Below are 22,289 nucleotides of genomic sequence, written 5' to 3'. Positions count from 1 at the left end.
TCTACCCTCAGGGCAGCGGTGTATAGGTGGTAGCGCTCTGTATTGAGTGGGTTTGTGGTGACAGTTTTGGTAGATAGGGGGGATAACATTCGGTTTTATTACGTATTTGTGTATATCGGCCAGATGCGACGCGGTACTGGCTAGGTGTATCCTGCAGCACTATCACCTCTATCGCAGGAGCACTAGTGTACTTTGTTATCTTCAAATCTACTCCAGCCTGAAGATTTCTGGTGTAATAATGCGCCAGTTTCCTGGCACACATAAGGGAACATCCACCAATTTCTTTGCGCCACAATAGTGGCGTACAAAAATCCCAAATTATGGCGCACTCCATACGTGCACTATAATTAGCCACTTTCTGAAGTGTCTAGAAAAGGGGTATGGCATTTTGGGAGGGGCGGGACATCGTACGGCCCGCCGGGTTTTACTAGAACTTTCACCAGAAAGTGGCAGAAGTTATAGCTGAAGTCTATGCCATCCTGTAGCTGGCGTAGATTTCTGTTTCTGGCACACGGCAGGGCAGAGATGTGCCTAATTTATTTCGTAATACAGGTCTATAACTCAATATACTGATAAGTACTCATTATCAGCATTTACTGCGAGCTGTAAAATGATGATAATTAGAGATGAGTGAAGCGAGCGTCGATGCTACATCCGGAGTCACTTCGTTCCATGCTTCGGAATAAGGGTCCATTCACAATTTTGCGGAACGGGTGAAGACCCATTGATTTTCAATGGGGCCGGAATGTGCTGTCCGCATCCGCATTTGCAGATCCGCACTTCCGTTTCCGCAAAAAAATAGAACATGTCCTATTCTTGTCCGCAATTGCAGACAAGATTAGGCATTTTCTATTATAGTGCCGGCGATGTGCGGTCCGCAAATTGGGGAATACACATTGCCGGTGTCCACAAAACACTTACGGACGTGTGAATGGACCCTTAAAACTGTACTGAATAACTCTTGTACCTCAGAACTGAAGCCGAGTTCGGTATCAAGTTTAAAAGTGGTTTTCCACTTCACAAATCAATTACCAAAGTTATTCAACTAAGTCACGCGTGACTTCGCAAATAACTAACTTAGGCTCTCCGGAGCCCATACATTCTAATGCTGTACGGAGACGGATCTCCATACAGTATTAATCCGAAGTTATGAACGATGCGATTTCGGATGTAACATCCAAAGCTCGCTTCGCTCATCTCTAATAATAATCACTAGAGATGAGCGAATTCCTTAAAAGTTCGATTCGGCTGATTCGCCGAATTTCACAAAAAATTTGCTTTGTGACGAATTACACGAAGCGCATTTTTTAGTAAGTAGCGGGTGCAATGACAGGGAGCTGCGATAGCGCCCCCCCTTCCCCGTCATTGTACCCCTCAGATGCTGCGATCATACAGTATTTGCATGAGTGTAAAATTAACAAGAAAAGAAAAATTCAATCAAACTTACCGCCTCCATTTGCTTACGATGGCTATGAGATCATCACGCTGGCCGGCATGACGATATAATCTCACACCGCACGGCATTTCGGCCGAGATCTTCAATCAAGATGGAGGCTGGCGGTCCGTTGCGAGCAAATGGAGGAGGTAAGTTTGAATTTTTTTGTTTTTTTATACTATTTCAGGTTAAATTGATTTCGCACAAGGAAATTCAGCTTCTAGGCATATCAAATTTATCCTGAAATTCGGATCGAATTCCACTTCGTGGGATTCGATTCGCTCATCTCTAATAATCACCACCAAAATAATCTGGTCAAGTACCATCAGCCTCAGAAAAATCAGACATCTATTTTTACAGACTGTCCAAAAATTTCTGGATGGTTGGCGACCCTGCCCCTCATACGGTTCTACAGAGGGAAAGAAACTGTTCATTTTTATTTGTATTTTAGGTTTATTCTATTTATTTAGCTGCATATGTATAAGTGAAATATATTTAGTTTTATATATTAAACAGCATTTTATCCACACCACTGGAGCTGGTCTTATGTTGGTTAGAAGGACTATCATTTCTCTTCTGCTTTTTCTTCTCTCCCCTGTGAACGCGCCTGCGCACTGCACACGGAAGACGTTAACCGCTTTCCAAGCCAGTCACGTGACCATTCCAGCCTCACGGTCTCCTCGGTGGGCGGAGCTTGAGTGTGCGCTGCGTCGCTTAGCCCCAGCCTCTCCTAATTGGTTCTTGCCTATAGTAACCGTGCGACGCTTGGGGGAGGGGCGAGACTTAGCAACTGGTAACTGGGCTGTGCGCCCTGGGGTGGTCACCGACGATTCTATGGGGTGTTGGGTGACCCGGGCTCCGTGAGTTCACACCCTCAGCATGGGACGCTCTTGTGTACTTAGCTAGGTGGGTAAGAGGGCGCTGTAAACTGGGGGTGACGGTCCTGTGCTTCCACCAACACTTCCTCGCGGCCGGAGCATCCTTGTAAACGGGGAGATGAAGAAGATATTCGGCTTCGGGAGGAAGAAGAAGAGCGGTCCTTCCTCCAGCACATCGGAGACCGGCAGCGTCCTCTCTGCGGGCTATGAGCTGAAGGAGAAGGACCTCAGCAAGTTCCAGCGAGCTGCGTCCTCCGGGGATGTGGCCAAGACCAGGCAGCTGCTGCCCAAGCAGGACATCAACCAGGTGGACAAGGAGAACAGGTGAGGGGGTCGAGCTGTATCTGGGCAGCCCAGGAGGAAATTGTGGAAGAACCGCCGCTGTCAGTAGTGTTGAGCGCACTTGTGTTTTAAGTTTGGGTTATCTAAGGATTCCATAACGTACGGTCCGTGGTAACGGAATCCATAACGGAATTCTTAGATAACCAGAATAGTGTTGAGCGAACTTGTGTTTTAAGTTCGGCGTCTAAAGTTCGTCTTCGGGTTATCGAAGAATCTCGATATGGATTCTAAATTCCGTTATGGTCCGTGGTAGCGGAATCCATAACAGGATTCTTCGATAACCCGAACCTGTCAGTGCTACCCTTTGACATGTGCAGTTACCTCAGGGAACCGCCACATAGAGCGTATATGCTGCAGCGATTACAGTACCAGTAAAACGTGCGAGCTTTAAAGGGTCACTAAGTTCTTGTAAAACTTTTGATGTCCTAGTCATATCAAAGGTTTCTATCTTTGGGGATTTGAGTGCTGAGAACCCCACCGATCTGCTCGCTGGAGAAAGTGAGTAGAGGTCTCTGGGCTGATCTCTGTGGTGAAGAGAATGCCCTATGTGAGAGCTTCTCTCTCCTGTTTGTAGCCATCAGTGGGGGTCTCAGCGCTCAGACCCCCACCGATTAAAAATCTTTGCTATGCTATGACATCAAAAGTTTTGTGAAAACTCAGTGACCCTTTAAAAGGAACCTGTCATCACCTTTATGCTACCCATACTAACGGCAGCATAAAGTAGAGACAGGTGAGTTATTTTTAAGGGATCTGTCATTTAAAAGTTAAAAGTAAGTGGTTGCCAAGAACCAAGATCACAGTCATTGCAGACTGGGCCTGGAAAAGAGTCCCGGCCACCTGAGAAGTCATGGTTATTTATAATCTCTTGTACTCTCGCCCACCTGCTGATGACTGACAGTCTTCTACCTAGTTTTCTCCCTGTCTGTCTAGGAGAGAACTGCCAATCATCAGCAGATGGACGGGAGAGCAGGAGATTATGAATAACCATGACTCTTCTCAGGAAGATTTTACTCTTTTCAAGGCCTGGGCTGCAATGATTATAATGCTGGTTCTCGGCAACCACTTACTTTTAGCTCATGAGTGACACCTCGGTGAGATCAGCATTTCTGTCACTACCTCATACTGCCCTCAGTGAGGTCAGCATACAGTTGATGACAGGTTCCCTTTAAACGAATCTCATGCACATGTTGCGGATATAATCTGCCTGGGTCCTGTGGGGAAAGTGACGTGGTTTGGATTGTATATCCTGCCCAACTCAATTTAAGCCTCATTCACACATCAATATTCCACGTGTCCCCATTGATTTTAATGTGTGTATTCACACATTAGTTTTCACCACAGTCCGTGTGCTTAGCATGGATAAATGCTCTATTTTGTCCGTGTTCATGGATCCATCATGCCCATTATAGTCTATGGGTCCATGATGCTATCCGTGTTTTATCCGTGTTTCATGAAACATCAGGAAGAGATGCTTCAGCTGTGCAGTGTCAGTGAAACATGGATGACACACGGACCCAACATGGATCCATCACGGACAGTTTCACGGAGGCATCCCTGACCACCTTCTCACGGATTTAAGCACGGACGTGTGATAGAGGCTTTATACTGTGGATCTCTTTGCAATGCATGGGGAAAATCTGCAGGAAAATTCCAGCAAAATCCACAAAAGCAGAATATGGACCTGTGAACGTACCCTTAGGGCAGTAATTATACATTCGTTTGCATTTTCTGCGCTAAAATCTGCACCCCGCTGTGGGAATTGGGGTGAGTGGGCTGGATGTACAGGACAGACCAAAAGTTTGGACACACCTTCTCATTCAAAGAGTTTTCTTTATTTTCATGACTATGAAAATTGTAGATTTACACTGAAGGCATCAAAACTATGAATTAACACATGTGGAATTATATACATAACAAACAAGTGTGAAACAACTGAAAATATGTCATATTCTAGGTTCTTCAAAGTAGCCACCTTTTGCTTTGATTACTGCTTTGCACACTCTTGGCATTCTCTTGATGAGCTTCAAGAGGTAGTCCCCTGAAATGGTCTTCCAACCGTCTTGAAGGAGTTCCCAGAGATGCTTAGCACTTGTTGGCCCTTTTGCCTTCACTCTGCGGTCCAGCTCACCCCAAACCATCTCGATTGGGTTCAGGTCCGGTGACTGTGGAGGCCAGGTCATCTGGCGCAGCACCCCATCACTCTCCTTCATGGTCAAATAGCCCTTACTTTCAAAGTTTTCCCAATTTTTCGGCTGACTGACTGACCTTCATTTCTTAAAGTAATGATGGCCACTCGTTTTTCTTTACTTAGCTGCTTTTTTCTTGCCATAATACAAATTCTAACAGTCTATTCAGTAGGACTATCAGCTGTGTATCCACCTGACTTCTCCTCAACGCAACTGATGGTCCCAACCCCATTTATAAGGCAAGAAATCCCACTTATTAAACCTGACAGGGCACACCTGTGAAGTGAAAACCATTTCAGGGGACTACCTCTTGAAGCTCATTAAGAGAATGCCAAGAGTGTGCAAAGCAGTAATCAAAGCAAAAGGTGGCTACTTTGAAGAACCTAGAATACAACATATTTTCAGTTGTTTCACACTTGTCTGTTATGTATATAATTCCACATGTGTTAATTCATAGTTTTGATGCCTTCATAGTCATGAAAATAAAGAAAACTCTTTGAATGAGAAGGTGTGTCCAAACTTTTGGTCTGTACTGTACATTAGCCCCTCTGAAAAGGACAATTCCATGTGAGGACCAGCAGCGGTTTTAGATGCAAATCCACGGATGAAATCTGAGTGTTGGCCGCGGATATCTGTCGCACGTTTCACAGGAAGTTCTTCTCGCGTGTATTTCCGCTTTGTGAAGATACCCTTATGTCGCCAAGATGGTAGATGAATTTGTGGGACTATTTGACTCCCTGATGATGGGTGTCATTCACTGGGGTGGAAGATTATCCTCTCGATTAAGTCATTTTCATTACAAGCAATGCTTCAAACTCTACCTGTTTTTACAGTTATTTGATTAAAGGGGTTTTCTGAGTGTTTCATACGGACGACCTATGTTCAGGATAGGTCATCAGTATCTGATTCCCAGCACCCCCACCGCTCAGCTGTTTAAAGAGGCAGTGACACTGTATAGCGGATGTGCTTGGTCTTACAGCTCATGCCCGTTCACTTGAATGGGACTGAGCCGCTCCTAGGCCATGTCACTGATGAACGTGACGTCACTGGCCTAGGAACTGGCCGCAGCACTCGCATTGTTCTCTGGTTACCTTGGCTAATGTTCTAACATGCCTAGGGGCAGGTGACCACCCCAACTAGTCACTGGCTGTAGTGGGCATGTGAAAATGGAAGGCAAGACGCTAGTGTGACCATACAGCATCCAACTGAACATGACACATAAACGCCAATAGGAAACAGAGTGAGGCCTTTTTGCGCATTGCACTTGCACCAATTTATTTCTATGGGACCGCAATAAAATGCATGCAGCACACACATTTCATCCATGTGCTGTCCACATCTGAGCGTCTGTATGTCCATATTTTTTGTGGACTGGGAAACAGATATGGTCGTGTGCCATATTATAGTACAGCTCGGAGCTTTAACAGAGCCATAATTGGATTGTGTGCATGTGTTCTAAGTGTATCAGAGCCTCAGGATATAAAGAAGAAGGCTCCCATTCACTGATTGCAAGCACAGATCTAGAAAGGGGGTGGCATAAGAAGTAAAATGAATTACAGTTGTGAAACTTTTTCTTGTACAATAATTTCACTTTAAAGGGGGTTTCCAGCCTAGGAGCCAACAGCCCTGTGTCTTAACCTGTGGCCAATAAAACAAAAAAAACCCTCCTTTACCTGTCTGTGGTTCTGCCATTATAGTGCCGCTGCCCCGTCGTTGGCCACTTCCGGCCCCTGTCCGATCAGAAGTGGTTTGATTTTGTGATGGCTCCTCAGCGGTCACATATGCTAGAACTGGACGTCACTACTGTTCTAGCACATGTGACCAGTGATTGGTCATGGGACGGGAATGGGACACCACTCTGTGGGACTGCACCACTGTTGGCGTGGTGGCTATTAGGCCAGGCGACCCCTTTAATGCCCTTTTACTCAGGCTGATGATCGGCTGAGCGAATGTTCCCATGAATGCTCATTCCTGACCACTGCACCGTCTAAAAATGGTTGTTCTCCCTACGTCCTATGACAGCACCAGGAGAGGATCCGCCTCCCAGGACAGGAAACCCACAGGTATAAATTTAAAAGGAGCCTCTCCCTCATTCAGTGGTTTTCTGTCCTGGAAGGACAACCTGCAGGTTTTTTATTTTCTGAAGCTACCTGGGGAGTAGTTTCTCCCTGGATTTAAGGCTGGCTGGGCAGAGGTGTGCGCTGGGTGAGTTCCCCGCTACACACACCTTGAAGACGGCACACTGCATCTGATGGCGGGGGCAGCAAGATGCGATGGAAAAGTGCTAGCGGGCAGAAAATGTGTTTTAAATACAAGGCCGGATGGCGAGCGAGGACGCAAGTAGAGGACGCGGCAGCAGGCACGGAGATGCGGTAGAGCGATCCCTGCTTCACCTTGTGGCGTACGGCGCCTGGCCTCCCCAGCTGATAGGCAAGTAAGAGGGGGCGGAGCTTAAAGGAGCGCTCTTTTTCAAACAGCATGGCGGTAGTTCAGCATAGCAATAGTGACAAGCTCAAAAGCGCCCGGTATATAAGAGGGGGCGCTAATGATGTGATCCTGGCGTCCCATGCTTGATTCAGAAATTTCTTCAGCCCAGTTCAAGCCTACCTTAGGATCTTTGGGGGGTTCTTACAGATCCAAGGCTGCAAGAGGTATTCCAGCATGGAGAGCTCTGGTGAAACCCCAAAAGACCCAGTTACCCCTGCACCTGTGGTATGAATGAGGGTATGGGTCTATTTTCAATGTAATACACTTTTTGGATTGTAAGGCTACTTTCACACTAGCGGCAGGACGGATCCGACAGGCTGTTCACCCTGTCCTGCCACTATTTCGCCTTGCCGCTCCGTCCCCATTGACTATAGTGGGGGCGGGGGTGGAGCACCGGCGCTGCCTGCTGCGCCGGAGCTCCGCCCCCGTCTACACTATAGTCAATGGGGACGGAGCGGCAGGACGGATCCGACAGGGTGAACAGCCTGTCGGATCTGTCCTGCCGCTAGTGTGAAAGTACCCTTAGTTTATCCTGGCCTTATGTGTTTCTTTTTCTAGGATAAACCTAAAAAAGCGGCCGCTAAAACGCGCCATAATGTGGCCTCTGTAAGACAAAACTAGATCCCGCCTATACTAAACCGTTATGTAGAGCATGCATTTAAAATACTATTGCTGAAGAATCCCCGGTTATGGTTAGATGCATGAAGAAAATTATTAGGGAAGAGGTCAATAGTACCTTGCTATCTAAAAAAGAACACCGTCACCATAGACAGAGAAGTTCTGGAGAAAAGTCCTCTTTAGCTTTGCGAGATTCTGATGTTTCCAGTTCTGAAGAATTCCTAGAAAGCGGGGAAGTAGATACAGCTTCATCATCTTCGGATGACGAAGGTGGCAGTAGACCATTTTTTTTCCCATTCAGGATGTAGATCAGCTTGTTAGAGCAACCATGAATTTTGAAGATGCTAAAGAAGTCCGATCTGTTCAGGACCTTAAGTTTGAGGGGCTACAAACAAAAATGAAAAGAGCATTTTTTATTCATAAAAATATTGAGGCCATGATTAAAGGGGTTATCCCATCTTAGACAATAAGGGCATATCGCTAGGATATGCCCCCATTGTCTGATAGGTGCAGGTCCCACCTCTGGGACCCGCACCTACAACGAGAACGGAGCTGGGGAGAGTTGTGGCTGGAGGACCCCGGGTTTCCCAGGATCCGTCCACCACCAGGCGCAGCTCCCCGCCTCTCCCATTGAAGTGAATGGGAGCGCACCGCGCATGAGCGGCCTCACTCCCATTCATTTGGGGCCGACGGAAATAGCCGAGCCAGCGCTCGGCTATTTTCGGCGGCTCTATAGAAATGAATGGAGGGCGGCTGCGCATGCGCAGTGCGCCCTCCTCCACTTTCTCCGCTCCGTTCTCCTTGTAGGTGCGGGTCCCACCTCTGGGACCCGCACCTATCAGACAATGGGGGCATATCCTAGCGATATGCCCCCATTGTCTAAGATGGGATAACCCCTTTAACAGGGAATGGAAACATCAGAATAAACGCAGTTTCATCCCAGGGTCAGTTAAGATAAAATATCCCTTTGAAGAAGGTGATTGTTCTTTATGGGATAAAGCCCCTAAAATCGATGTCCCCATAGCCAAAGTATCTCGGAGATCCTCACTGCCTTTTGATGATCTCGGTCAACTCAAGGAGGCGATGGATAGGAAGGCAGATCGTTTTTTTAAGAAGAACTTGGGAGTCCATTGGGGCGGCATTTAAGCCTAATATCGCTTCTACTTGTACGGCGAGAGCACAAATTTTGTGGATTAAACAACTGGAGGCTCAGATAAGGGATAAAAGCCCCAGAGATAAATTATTAGAATCCCTTCCGGCCATCTCTAAGGGTACATGCACACGTTCAGGATTCATGTGCGGAGCATCCGCACTGAAATCAGTAGGTGTTCGCAGGCAAATCTGTGCGGTCAATCCGCATCAATTGGTGCGGATTTGGTGCGGTTTCGGTGCGGATTTTAAAATAAATTGACATGCTGCGGATTTTAAAATCCGCACCGCAGGTCAAAATCCGCGCGGAAAAAATCTGCATTGTGTGCATTGAGAATTTCAAATTCTCATAGAATACAATGTACATGAGCTACAGTGCGGATTTTCCTCACGCAAATCCGCACGCAATCCTGATCGTGTGCATTTAGCCTAAAGAAGCAGATTTTTGGGCTGATGCATTGGCGGATGCAGTTAGACTATCTGCTAGGGCCTCATCTATAGCTAATTCTGCTCGTCGAGCATTATGGCTGAAAAACTGGTCGGGTGATGTGGCCTCTAAAAGTCGCCTTTGTAGCATCCCGTGTGAGGGTAAATACCTTTTTGGCTCAACTTTAGAAGACATCCTAGAGAAAGCGGGAGATAGAAAAAAGGGTTTTCATTCTTCCTTTCCTCCTTCCTCTCGTAGACAGAATTTTTTTCCTTTTCAAAGGGGCAGGCGGTTTAAGAATTGGGAAAAAAGAACGATAAGTGGAAATTTTCCATATCCAGAACTATTTTTTTTTTTTTGTTCAGGAATCGGCCCTCAGATCCTGCAGAAAAGATAATCCACAATGACGCCAGGGTGGGAGGAAGATTAAAAGATTTCCTCCCAGCCTGGACAAAAATAACAAACAGTGCCTGGATCATTCGATCGTTAAAAGAGGGATTCAGGATAAATTTAAAGTGTTCCCTTCCAGAAAAGTTCAGAGTAACCCAAGTAGGAAGCTCAGTTAAGGCCTCTTTAGAGAAAGAGGTTTTAAGTATTTTTCAGAAGGGAGCGCTTATTCCATATCCAGAAAGAGAAGAAGGTACGGAATAGTATTCCACTCTCTTTTTAGTCAAAAAACCAAGTGGAGACTACAGAACGATTATAAACCTAAAGTCTCTAAACAGATATCTACAATACAGACGGTTCAAGATGGAGACAATAAAATCAGTAGTGGAGCTCCTCTACAAGGACTGCTTTATGGCGGTATTGGACATCAAAGATGCCTATTACCATCTTCCAATTTTTTTCCGGAACACCAGAAATACCTCCGAGTGGCACTGAGATTTCAGGGGAGATTGAGACATTTTCAATTCCAGGTGTTACCCTTTGGGATTTCAATGGCCCCGAGAATATTTACGAAACTGGTCTCAGAGATGGCAGCCTATATAAGGGAGAAGGACATCCTGTTTGTACCATATTTGGACGACTTCCGGATTGTAGCCCTATCAAGTCAAAAATGTTTATCATGTTCAGCGGGTGACGCAGATCATGTCAACCCTCGGTTGGATCCTAAACGAGGAGAAGTTGAGGCTAGTTCCAGAGAGGAAGCAACGATTCCTGGGGATAATGCTGAACTCAGTGGTTCAGAGATCCCTTTTAACTCCAGAAAAAACGCAGAAGGTAAGGTCCGAACCCTGACCGCCTGTATTCCGGCTGTGCAATGGGCCCAGGTACATTGCAGAGCTCTTCAGTGGGAGATCTTAGGGGCTTGGTCAGGCGAGGCAAGAGACCTAGAGAAGAAAGTTTTAGTCTCAGCTCAGACATGTCAGGCCCTAGATTGGTGGCTTTCTCTGGACAATCTAACCCAGGGTGTTCTTTGAAGAATTGTAAACCCTCTCGTGATAACCATGGATGCCAGCCCGTGGGGATGGGGGGTGCATGTGGGGGAAACCTTACTCCAGGGATTATGGGATTGCCCGATTTTTGGCAATTCTTCAAATCTGAAAGGGCTCATGGCTGTCCATCGGTCCCTACAGGGAGTTCTTCCATTAATCAAAGACCGACATGTGAAGATATTATCCGACAATGGTTCCGCTGTGGCATATCTGAACCATCAAAGCGGAACGCGCTCCGAGCCTCTGGAAGCTCTGGAGGTTCAGATTTTTTCCCTAATAGAGGGGAGAGCCTTGTCCTTGTCGGCCCTTCACATCAGAGGGGTGGACAAATGGAAGGCGGATTATTTGAGTCGTCGGTCTCTGGATCAGAGGGAATGGTCCATCAATCAATCCATTTTTTCCAGGATAGTCAGACTCTGGGGATTACCACAAATAGATTTGTTTACCACCAGAGCAAACAGGAAAGCAACAACAGACCTTCCGAATGCAGTGGACGCCTTGCTTCAGCCGTGGAACCAGGGTCTGTTATATGTGTTTCACCCTCTTCAGATTATCCCCAGGGTTTTGAAGAAGGTCAGAAAGGACAAGGCAAAGATAATACTCATAGCCCCTTTCTGGCCCCGGCGAGCAAGGTTTTCCTGGCTGAGGATCATGTCTATAGCTGATCCCTGGGTCCTGCTGGAGATCCCGGATCTTCTTATGCAAGGCCCAATTGTTCATCCCCCCCAGTGAAGGGACTCCATTAGATGGCGTGGCTTTTGAGCGGCGCTTGTTGTTAGACAAAGGGTTATCCGAGTCTGTTGTTTCTACCATGTTGCTAAGTAGAAAACCGGTAACCACCAAAATTTATGCCAGAACTTGGTGGGCGTTTTTAAGGGTTTAGCATTAAGTACGTTAAAAATACAAGTGGCGGCCCTTAGTGTTTTGTTTTGACTACAGATTAGCTTGTCATCCTTGGATTATTAGGTTCTGTAAATCAGTATCCAGGAGTCTCCCTGCTAGGATGCTTAGGACGCCCCCTTGGGATCTCAGTCTAGTATTACAGGCAATGGTTAAACACCCTTTTGAGCCTATAGACACCATGCCGATCAAAATGCTGACTTTGAAATTTATCTTTCTAGTGGCCATTACCTCGGCTAGAAGGATAGGCGAGCTTCAACCCCTTTCCACAAGTCCTCCATACACTATCATTCAGGAAGATAGAATTTGTCTCAGACCCGATCCAGCGTTTCTCCCAAAAGTAGTAACCGACTTCCATAAAGCCCAGGAGGTGATTCTCCCTTCTTTCTGTGCAGAGGGAGGCAGAGTTTCACTGTCTGGATGTTAGGAAATGTGTTTTAGAATATATGGAGGCTACTAAAGACTGGAGAAAATCGTCTTCCTTATTCGTTTTGTATTCCGGTCAGAACAAAAGGAAATCTGCTAGTAAGGGAACTTTAGATATATTGATTAAACAGGCTATTTCTCTAGCTTATCTTTCTATGCAGAAACCTGTTCCTTCCGGATGGTCGGCCCATTCTACCAGAGCAGTTTCTACCTCATGGGCAGAAAAAGCAGAAGCCTCCATACAGGACATATGCAAAGCGGCAACTTGGTCTTCTGCTTCAACGTTCTACAGGCACTATAGATTGAATCTCTCCGCGGTGTCTGATCTTTCTTTCGGGCGTAAGGTCCTTCAGGCTTTGGCCCTCCCTAATTTTTCACTCTCCGGGATATCTCCTGGTGCTGTCATAGGACATAGGGATAAATGATAATTACTTACCGGTAATTTGATTTTCCAAAGTCCATGACAGCACCCTTCTAATCCCCCCCCTCCCTATTGCCTTCCTTTTCCTGTTTCCTAAAGTATTGGTGATGGGTCTGAGTTTCTATTTTCACAAGGTGTGCATAAAAAAAAAAAAAGGGAAAGAAAATTCAACGCTAAGGCTAGTTTCACACTTGCGGCAGGACGGATCCGACATGCTGTTCACCATGTCGGATCCGTCCTGCAGCTGTTTCGCCGTGCCCCCGGGCCGCCGCTCTGTCCCCATTGACTATAATGGGGACGGGGGCGGAGCTCCGGCGCAGCACGGCTGTGCACGGAGAAAGCCGCCGGACTAAAAAACCTGACATGCAGTAATTTTAGTCCGGCGGCCTTAAGCCGTGCACCGCCGTGCTGCGCCGGAGCTCCGCCCCCGTCCCCATTATAGTCAATAGGGACGGAGCGGCGGCCCGGGGGCACGGCGAAACAGCCGCAGGACGGATCCGACATGGTGAACAGCATGTCGATTCGTCCTGCCGCAAGTGTGAAAGTACCCTTACCGAGGAAGAAAAGAAGGTTGGGTTGGCCCAAACAGAATGAATGGATCGAAGGTGGTCTCTCGTCTCTGAAAACCACTGAATGAGGGAGAGGCTCCTTTTCATTTATACCTGTGGGTTTCCTGTCCTGGGAGGCAGATCCTCTCTCCTGGTGCTGTCATAGACTTCGTAAAATCTAATTATCGGTAAGTAATTATCATTTTCTCATGCAGACTGTATGGGGCAAACAATCAATCGTTTGTCCCCATATAGTATGGTAAATGCTACATGTAAGTGACAGTTAAAGGGGTTGTCCAAGTCAGATAAAATCCCTGCAGCAGTCTTAAATAGAAGTGATTTTTACCATTTTTGTCACCTGCCAGCGTCACGCTCTGGTCCTTCAGTGCAGATGTCATCTTCCTGGTTGCAGCGCTGACATCCTGCGCACACCAGGTCACCATGCAGCCAATTGCTGGGCTCCAGAGTATACAGCACATGCCTGCTGAGACCAATGATTGGCTGCAGTGGTGATGTGGTGTGTACAGCAGCGGGGGCCAGGAATCGACAGGGGAGAAAAGTGATGAGTATGAATTATTTTTCTCATTTTATTGCATTTAGGGTGCTTTCACACATGGTGGATACGCCATGGATTTGCTGAAGCAGATTGTTGTGCAGCATTTTAAATAATCTCATCCACACGCTGCGTTCAAAATGACCTACAGTGCAAAACTGAAATCTGCAGCATGTCAAATAATTGTAATTTTAGCAATAGAGAGGATGGTCTACAGCCATTTGTGACATGTGGGCTCTAGAATTACTATTACCGCAGTAAACCTGTCTCCTGCATGTTCCTGGAGTGAGGGAATTAGGTTAGACCCTTCCATTTGCAAATAAGTTCTACAGAAGTGTAATGAGATTAGTGATCTGTCACTGTGTGACTTCAGCAGGGTGTCACTAATCGCATCCTCCTTACAGTTCCCCCGCATCTTCAGTGTATTCGTTGCCATGGTAACCGTTTCCAAACTCTTGCCCATTGTCCTTCATGTCATGTCCACCACTGATCCTGTTTAACGTGTCACATTCCAGTGTCCTGCATACTGAACATGATTCCTTTCGCCCCTATTATTTTCATATGCTGTTATGTATATCAAATATGACAGTGTGAACATGACCTAATTACATAGAAAATGCCTTTCATTCAATCTATTCGGATATTGAATTCACACTGCACAGACCCATTACAGAAGTGAAAATCTGCAGCAATACCCTTTGTGGATTTTTCTGGAAAATGTTGCGGTTTTCACTTGCACCTTAAAGGGTTTGTCCAGGATTAGAAAAATTTGCTGCTTTCTTCCAAAAACAGCACCACTCCTGTCCATGGGTTGTGTCTGATATTGCAGCTCAGCTCTGTTAACTTTTTGCAAAGATTGCAGCCAGCCATACATTTTTCGTGCTGTGGAAATGTCTAATGACCCATCCAGCTCTGTGAAGTGCACTGTGCTTCCAGTTCCACTCAACCTGTTTAGTTCTGGTGCTGGAGGCTGCAGGGAACAGCTGGTCAAGGGGCTGCGGGGTATTGGGCACCCACTGATCAGATACTGAGGACAGATCATCAATATCAGGAGCCTGAACAACCCCTTAAAAAAAAAAAAAAATGGTGAAAAAAGGTTAAAAAAATAGCGACACTACTGTTTGGTTTACTATTTTTAAAATAATGTCAAACATTTTATTGCCAAAGAGAGTGTGTGTATGTATATATGTGTGTGTGTGTGTGTATATATATATATATATATATATATATATATATATATATATATATATATATATATATGTATTTTATATTTGAAATTCCACAGCATCTCCATATGGTGCCGTAGAATTTCTTCTATATTTGAATCAGGTAAGTAATTTGTCGGAATCCAGATCCACTGACACATAGTAGAATAGTAACGTAGTTTATAAGGCCAAAAAAAGACATCTGTCCATCCAGTTCAGCCTGTTATCCTGCAAGTTGATCCAGAGGAAGGCAACAAAAAAAAAACTGTGAAGCCAATTTTTCTCACTTAAGGGGAAAAAATTCCTTCCGACTCCAATCAGGCAATCAGAATAACTCCCTGGATCAACGACCCCTCTCTAGTAGCTAGAGCCTGTAATATTATTACACTCCAGAAATACATCCAGGCCCCTCTTGAATTCCTTTATTGTACTCACCATCACCACCTCCTCAGGCAGAGAGTTCCATAGTCTCACTGCTCTTACCGTAAAGAATCCTTTTCTATGTTTGTGTACAAACATTCTTTCCTCCAAACGCAGAGGATGTCCCCTCGTCACAGTCCTGGGGATAAATAGATGATGGGAGAGATCTCTGTACTGACCCCTGATATATTTATACATAGGTATTAGATCTCCCCTCAGTCATCTTTTTTTTCTAAAGTGAATAACCCTAATTTTGATAATCTTTCAGGGTACTGTAGTTCCCTCATTCCAGTTATTACTTTAGTTGCCCTCCTCTGAACCCTCTCCAGCTCTGCTATGTCCGCCTTGTTCACAGGAGCCCAGAACTGTACACAGTACTCCATGTGTGGTCTGACTAGTGATTTGTAAAGTGGTAGGACTATGTTCTCATCACGGGCATCTATGCCCCTTTTGATCCAACCCATTATCTTATTGGCCTTGGCAACAGCTGCCTGACACTGGTTTCTACAGTTTAGTTTGCTGTTCACTAAAATTCCTAGGTCCTTTTCCATGTCAGTGTTAGGCCTCATGCACACGACCGTTGTGTGCATCCGTGTCCGTTGTTCCGTTTTCCGTGATTTTCTGCGGACCCATTGACTTTCAATGGGTCCGTTGAAAACTCGGAAAATACACCGTTGTACATCCACGTCCGTGATACGTGTTTCCTGTCTGTCAAAAAAATAAGACCTGTCCTATTTTTTTGACGAACAACTGTTCACGGACCCATTCAAGTCAATGGGTCCGTGAAAAAACACGGATGCACACAAGATTGTCATCCGTGTCCGTAGGCTACTTTCACACAGACGGATCCGCTGATCCGTCTGCATAAAAGCTTTTTAGATCTGAGTTTTCACGAAGTGATGGACGCTTCAAGTTAGAATATACTACGAAGTGTGTACATGACTGCTGCCTGGCAGCCCCCGATCTCTTACAGGGGGCTGTGATCCGCACAATTAACCCCTCAGGTGCCGCACCTGAGGGGTTAATTGTGCGTATCATAGCCCCCTGTAAGAGATCAGGTGCTGCCAGGCAGGAGGGGGCAGACCCCCTCCCTCCCCAGTTTTAAATTCATTGGTGGCCAGTGCGGCCTCCCCTCTCCCCCCCCTCCTAATTAAAATCACCTTCCCCCATCATTGGTGGCCAGTGCGGCCTCCCCTCTCCCCCCTCTAATTAAAATCACCTTCCACCATGGCAGCGGAGAGTTCCGATCGGAGTCCCAGTTTAATCGCTGGGGCTCCGATCGGTTACCATGGCAGCCAAGACGCTACTGCAGTCCTGGCTGCCATGGTTACTTAGCAATAGAAGCATTATACTTACCTGCGATGTCTTACCTGCGATGTCTGTGACCGGCCGGGCGCTCCTCCTACTGGTAAGTGACAGGTCTGTGCTATAAGCAATGCGCCGCACAGACCTGTCACTTACCAGTAGGAGGAGCGCCCGGCCGGTCACAGACATTGCAGGTAAGTATAATGCTTCTATTGCTAAGTAACCATGGCAGCCAGGACTGCAGTAGCGTCTTGGCTGCCATGGTAACCGATCGGATCCCCAGCGATTAAACTGGGACTCCGGTCGGAACTCTCCACTGCCACCAATGATGGGGGAAGGTGATTTTAATTAGGGAGGGGGGGGAGAGGGGAGGCCGCACTGGCCACCAATGATGGGGGGGGGGGGGTGATTTTAATTAGGGGGGAGGGAGAGGGGAGGCCGCACTGGCCACCAATGAGGGGGGAAGGTGATTTTAATTAGGGGGGGGGGGGAGAGGGGAGGCCGCACTGGCCACCAATGATGGGGGAAGGTGATTTTAATTAGGGGGGGGGAGGCTGCACTGGCCACCAATGAATATAATACTGGGGAGGGAGGGAGGGGGGCCGCACTGGCCACCAATGAGTTTAAATACAGGGGAGGGAGGGGGGGCCGCACTGGCCACCAATGAATTTTAAACTGGGGAGAGAGGGCATTTGCCCCCTCCTGCCTGGCAGCACCTGATCTCTTACAGGGGGCTATGATACGCACAATTAACCCCTCAGATGCGGCACCTGAGGGGTTAATTGTGCGGATCACAGCCCCCTGTAAGAGATCGGGTGCTGCCAGGCAGCAGGGGGCAGTTATTACACAGTTCTCAGTATATTCTAACTTGAAGCGTCCCCATCACTATGGGAACGCCTCTGTGTTAGAATATACTGTCGGATCTGAGTTTCACGATCTAACTCAAATCCGATGGTATATGCTAACATACTTTCTAACAGGGACCCTATCTGGGAAGGGTTTATTTATTGCTTAAACACTGTTGCCTACTCGGCTATCTAACCACTCTTGTCCCAGACTACTAAAATGTAACTTTTACTTAATCATGTTTAAAAAAACAACCAAAAAATTAAATTGTGAGCTACCTATAGGGTTAAAAGCACTGTACCCCATGTGGCTTACTGTATATAAGGACTCACTGGGTGCATGAGTTGGCGGGAGTGCACTAACACCGCTCAGTCATGCAACATATTCCCAGTTGTATAAACAGATTCAAAAAATGCCTGATAGCTGCTTAGTCTGCCCGATACCCCTGACGAAGCCAGATTAGCTGGCGAAACATGTTGGGGGGCGGATGTTAGGTTTTTTAACTTGCTGACCCTATTGTGCTCTTACAGTGTGCATCGTGTGCCTGATACCATAATACATGATATTTTTCAGTTCATCCAACTTTGGTGTGTCACTCCCCAGACATGGGGGCTAAGCAGCTATCAGGCATTTTTTGAATCTGTTTATACAACTGGGAATATGTTGCATGACTGAGCGGTGTTAGTGCACTCCTGCCAACTCATGCACCCAGTGAGTCCTTATATACAGTAAGCCACATGGGGTACAGTGCTTTTAACCCTATAGGTAGCTCACAATTTAATTTTTTGGTTGTTTTTTTTTTTTAAACATGATTAAGTAAAAGTTACGTTTTAGTAGTCTGGGACAAGAGTGGTTAGATAGCCGAGTAGGCAACAGTGTTTAAGCATATGCTAACATAGAGGCGTTCCCATGGTGATAGGGACGCTTCAAGTTAAAATATACCATCGGATTGGAGAAAACTCTGATCCGATGGTATAATAGGGACTCCTGACTTTACATTGAAAGTCAATGGGGGACGGATCCGTTTGCAATTGCACCATATTGTGTCAACGTCAAACGGATCTGTCCCCATTGACTTGCATTGTAAGTCAGGACGGATCCGTTTGGCTCCGCACGGCCAGGTGGACACCAAAATGACTTTTTCCTTCATGTCTGTGGATCCTCCAAAAATCAAGGAAGACCCACGGAAGAAAAAACTGTCACGGAACAACGGAAATCCGTTTTGCGGACCGCAAAAAAAACGGTCGTGTGCATGAGGCCTCACCGAGTGTTTTACCATTTAGTATGTACGGGTGACTTGTATTATTCCTACCCATGTGCATAACCTTACATTTGTCAGTGTTAAACCTCATCTGCCACTTCTCTGCCCAAGCCTCTAATCTATCCAGATCCCTCTGTAGCAGTTTACTGTCCTCTTCAGTGTTAATTACTTTACATAGTTTAGTGTCATCTGCAAAAATTTATATTTTACTGTGCAAGCCTTCTACAAGATAATTAATTAATAAATATATTGAAGAGAATAGGGCCCAATACTGACCCCTGAGGTACCCCACTAGTGACAGTGACCCAATCTGAGTGTGTACCGCTAATAACCACCCTCTGTTTTCTATCATTGAGCCAGTTACTTACCCACATACAGACATTTTCTCCCAGTCCGAGCATTCTCATTTTTATATACTAACCTTTCATGCAGTACAGTGTCAGATGCTTTGGAGAAGTCCAGATATATGACATGCATTGATTCGCCGCTGTCAAGTCTAAAACTTGCCTCTTCATAAAAAACTGATTAAATTAGTTTGACATGACTGATCCATCATGATGCCATGCTGATATGGCGTTCTTTGCTTATTTTCCTTGAGGTAATCTAAGATAGCATCTCTTAGAAAACCTACAAACATTTTACCCACGACAGATGTTAAACTTACTGGCCTATAGTTTCCGAGCTCTGTTTTTGGACCCATTTTGAATATTGGCACCACATTTGCTATGCACCAATCCTGTGGAACACTCCCTGTCATTATAGAGTCCTTAAATGTCATAGCCAGACCCTTATTTCTGATATTCCTTAATTCTCTTAGAATACGGGTGTGTATGCCATCTGGTCCTGGCGATTTGTCTATTTTAATCTTTTTAAGAAGCCACTGTAATTCTTCCTGGGTCAGACAGGGCACTTTTAATGGGGAATTTACTTTTACATTCTGCATTCTGCATTTCATCATTCTTTATTTTCTTCAGTCAATACAGTGTAAAAAGAAATATTTAAAAGCTTTGCTTTCTCCTCGTCGCTCTCTGCAACTCCCCCCTCATTACTCTGTAGAGGGCCGACACCTTCAGATTTATACGTTTTACCATTTTATATAATTGAAGAACATTTTAGGGTTAGTTTTACTCTTTGGCAATTAATCTCTCGGTCTCTAGTTTGGCTGCTTTTATTTGTTTTTTACATTTTCTATTTTTTTCCTTTTATAGTTCTTCAGTGCTTCCTCGCTACCTTCCTGTTTTAGTGATTAAGGCTACTTTCAACTTATGTTTGGTGCGGATCCGTCATGGATCTGCACAAACGCATCCGTTTAGATAATACAACCGCATGCATCCGTTCAGAACGGATCCGTTTGTATTATCTTAGCCAAAACTGATCCGTCTTGAACACCATTGAAAGTCAATGGGGGACGGATCCGTTTTCTATTGTGTCAGTGAAAACGGATCCTTCCCCATTGACTTACATTGTGTGTCAGGATGGATCCATTTGGCTCAGTTTCGTCAGACAGACACCAAAACGCTGCAAGCTCCAAAGCCGAATGGAGGCGGAACGGAGTCAAACTGATGCATTCTGAGCAGATCCTTATCCATTCAGAATGCATTAAGGGCAAAACTGCTCGGTTTTGGACCGCTTGTGAGAGCCCTGAACAGATCTCACAAACAGAAACCAAAACGCCAGTGTGAAAGTAGGCTTAAGGGCTCATTCAGACAGCCATATGCTATCTGCAAAAATGCGGATCCGTTTTTTTGTGGATTAGATGCTGACCCATTCACTTCTATGGGGCCCTTTTTCTATTCCATGGTTCCGCAAAACAAATGAAACATGTCCTATACTTGTCCGTGAAAATCAGGACATGGCCCCATTGAAGTCTATGGGTCTGCAAAAATACTGAATGCTATCAGTTTTTTTTTTGCGGATCCGCCAAAAAATGGATAGCATTCAGTATTTTTGCGGACAGCATACTGCCGTCTGAATGAGCCCTAAATGCTTTCTTTGTCATTTATTGCTTTCTTTACAGTTCTATTTATCCACATTTTATTTTTTTTTTTTCTTCTTGTTTTAACCTTTTATTCCCATAAGATATGTACCTCTCACAATTAGATTTTAGGATGCTTTTAAAAATATCCCATTTTGTGGCTTGTCCCAGTTAGTTAGGCCTATGGCCTCTCTTATTTGGCTAAATTTAGCTTTTTTGAAGTTTGGTATTTTTGTTCCTCCCTGTAGAAACGCTTGTTTGAATGATAATTGGAAGGTTATTACTTTATGTTCACTATTTCCCAGGTGTCCCCCAACCTGCACATCTGTTGTTCTGTCAGGTCTATTGGTTAATACTAAGTCAAGTATGGCCGTCCCTCTAGTCGGGTTCTGAACCAGTTGGGAAAGGTAATTGTCTTTGGTTATTGCCAAGAACCCGTTACCTTTATGAGATGTTGTACAGCTTTCAGTTTCCCAGTCTATATCTGGGTAGTTGAAGTCCCCTATAATAACCGCCTCGTCTATCTCATTTAGTAGTAGATTTTCTGTGGACTCTGGTATATTAGGTGGTTTATAATAAACTCCTATTAGTAATTTATTATTATTTCTGCCTCCATGTATTTCTACCCACAGTGACTCCACATGTTCATGTCCCTCACTTATATTCTTTGACTTTTTTTTATTTTTTTTTATGGTGCTGCTCCTGAGTGTGTGTATGTATGTATGTGTATATATATATATATATATATATATATATATATATATATATATATATATATATATATATGTGTGTGTATATATATATATATATATATATATATATATATATATATATATATATAATATATTATATTATTTTTTATATAATTAAATTAGTTTTTTCTTTACTTTGGCCTCTGGCCATATACTTATGGCAGACCAGAGGTCCTTGTTATCCCTGTAGTTTCTATGGTAAACATTGGGGGTTTCTGTTTGGCTGCTACCCTTTGTTTGTCAAATTCATTAGATCTCACAGTTCCTATTGACCATGGTATCTAAAGTGTTCCATTCACTGGTCATCAGCTCAGGGTTGCCAACTGTCCATTTTTTTTTTTGTTTGTTTTTTGGAGGCTGGTGGTACTTGTCCAGATTATTTTAGTGGTGATTATCATCATTTTACAGCTCTCAGTAAATGCTTGTATCGAGTGAAAAAATTCTGGTTGGCATCCCTGTTTTGGCTGTATATTATAGCCGGCGCCGGTCTGTACCACGATTGCTCCGTAACATTGTGCTTGCAGGAATGGCCAGCTACCCTCCATGTGTTACATCACATGATGGGAAGGGGGGGGAGGCGTATAAGGGTCCATTCACACGTCCATATGTGTTTTGCGGACCGCACATCGCCGGCACTCTCATAGAAAATGCCTTTTCTTTTCCGCAGTTGCGGACAAGAATAGGACATTTTTTTCTTTTTTTTTTTTTTGCGGATCCGC

General features: G+C 45.2%; 1 protein-coding gene across 5 annotated transcripts in view; it reads left to right on the top strand.

Annotated features, from left to right (window-relative positions):
* Window positions 1-2,154: 2,154 nt before the first annotated feature.
* The window catches only part of ANKRD26 (ankyrin repeat domain 26), a 107,215-nt gene continuing 87,080 nt past the window's right edge, over window positions 2,155-22,289 (top strand). For all 5 annotated transcript variants that reach the window (XM_040411513.1, XM_040411521.1, XM_040411504.1 and 2 more), the window contains exon 1: window positions 2,155-2,637. In XM_040411513.1, coding sequence (XP_040267447.1) covers window positions 2,432-2,637 — 206 coding nt within the window. In that variant the 5' untranslated portion in view covers window positions 2,155-2,431. The remainder of the gene's footprint in view (window positions 2,638-22,289) is intronic.

This window comes from Bufo bufo, chromosome 1 (genome assembly GCF_905171765.1).
Source record: "Bufo bufo chromosome 1, aBufBuf1.1, whole genome shotgun sequence".
NCBI lineage: Eukaryota > Metazoa > Chordata > Amphibia > Anura > Bufonidae > Bufo > Bufo bufo.
Note: the sequence above shows the minus strand (reverse complement) of the source record. Positions and strands in the feature narration are given on the sequence as shown.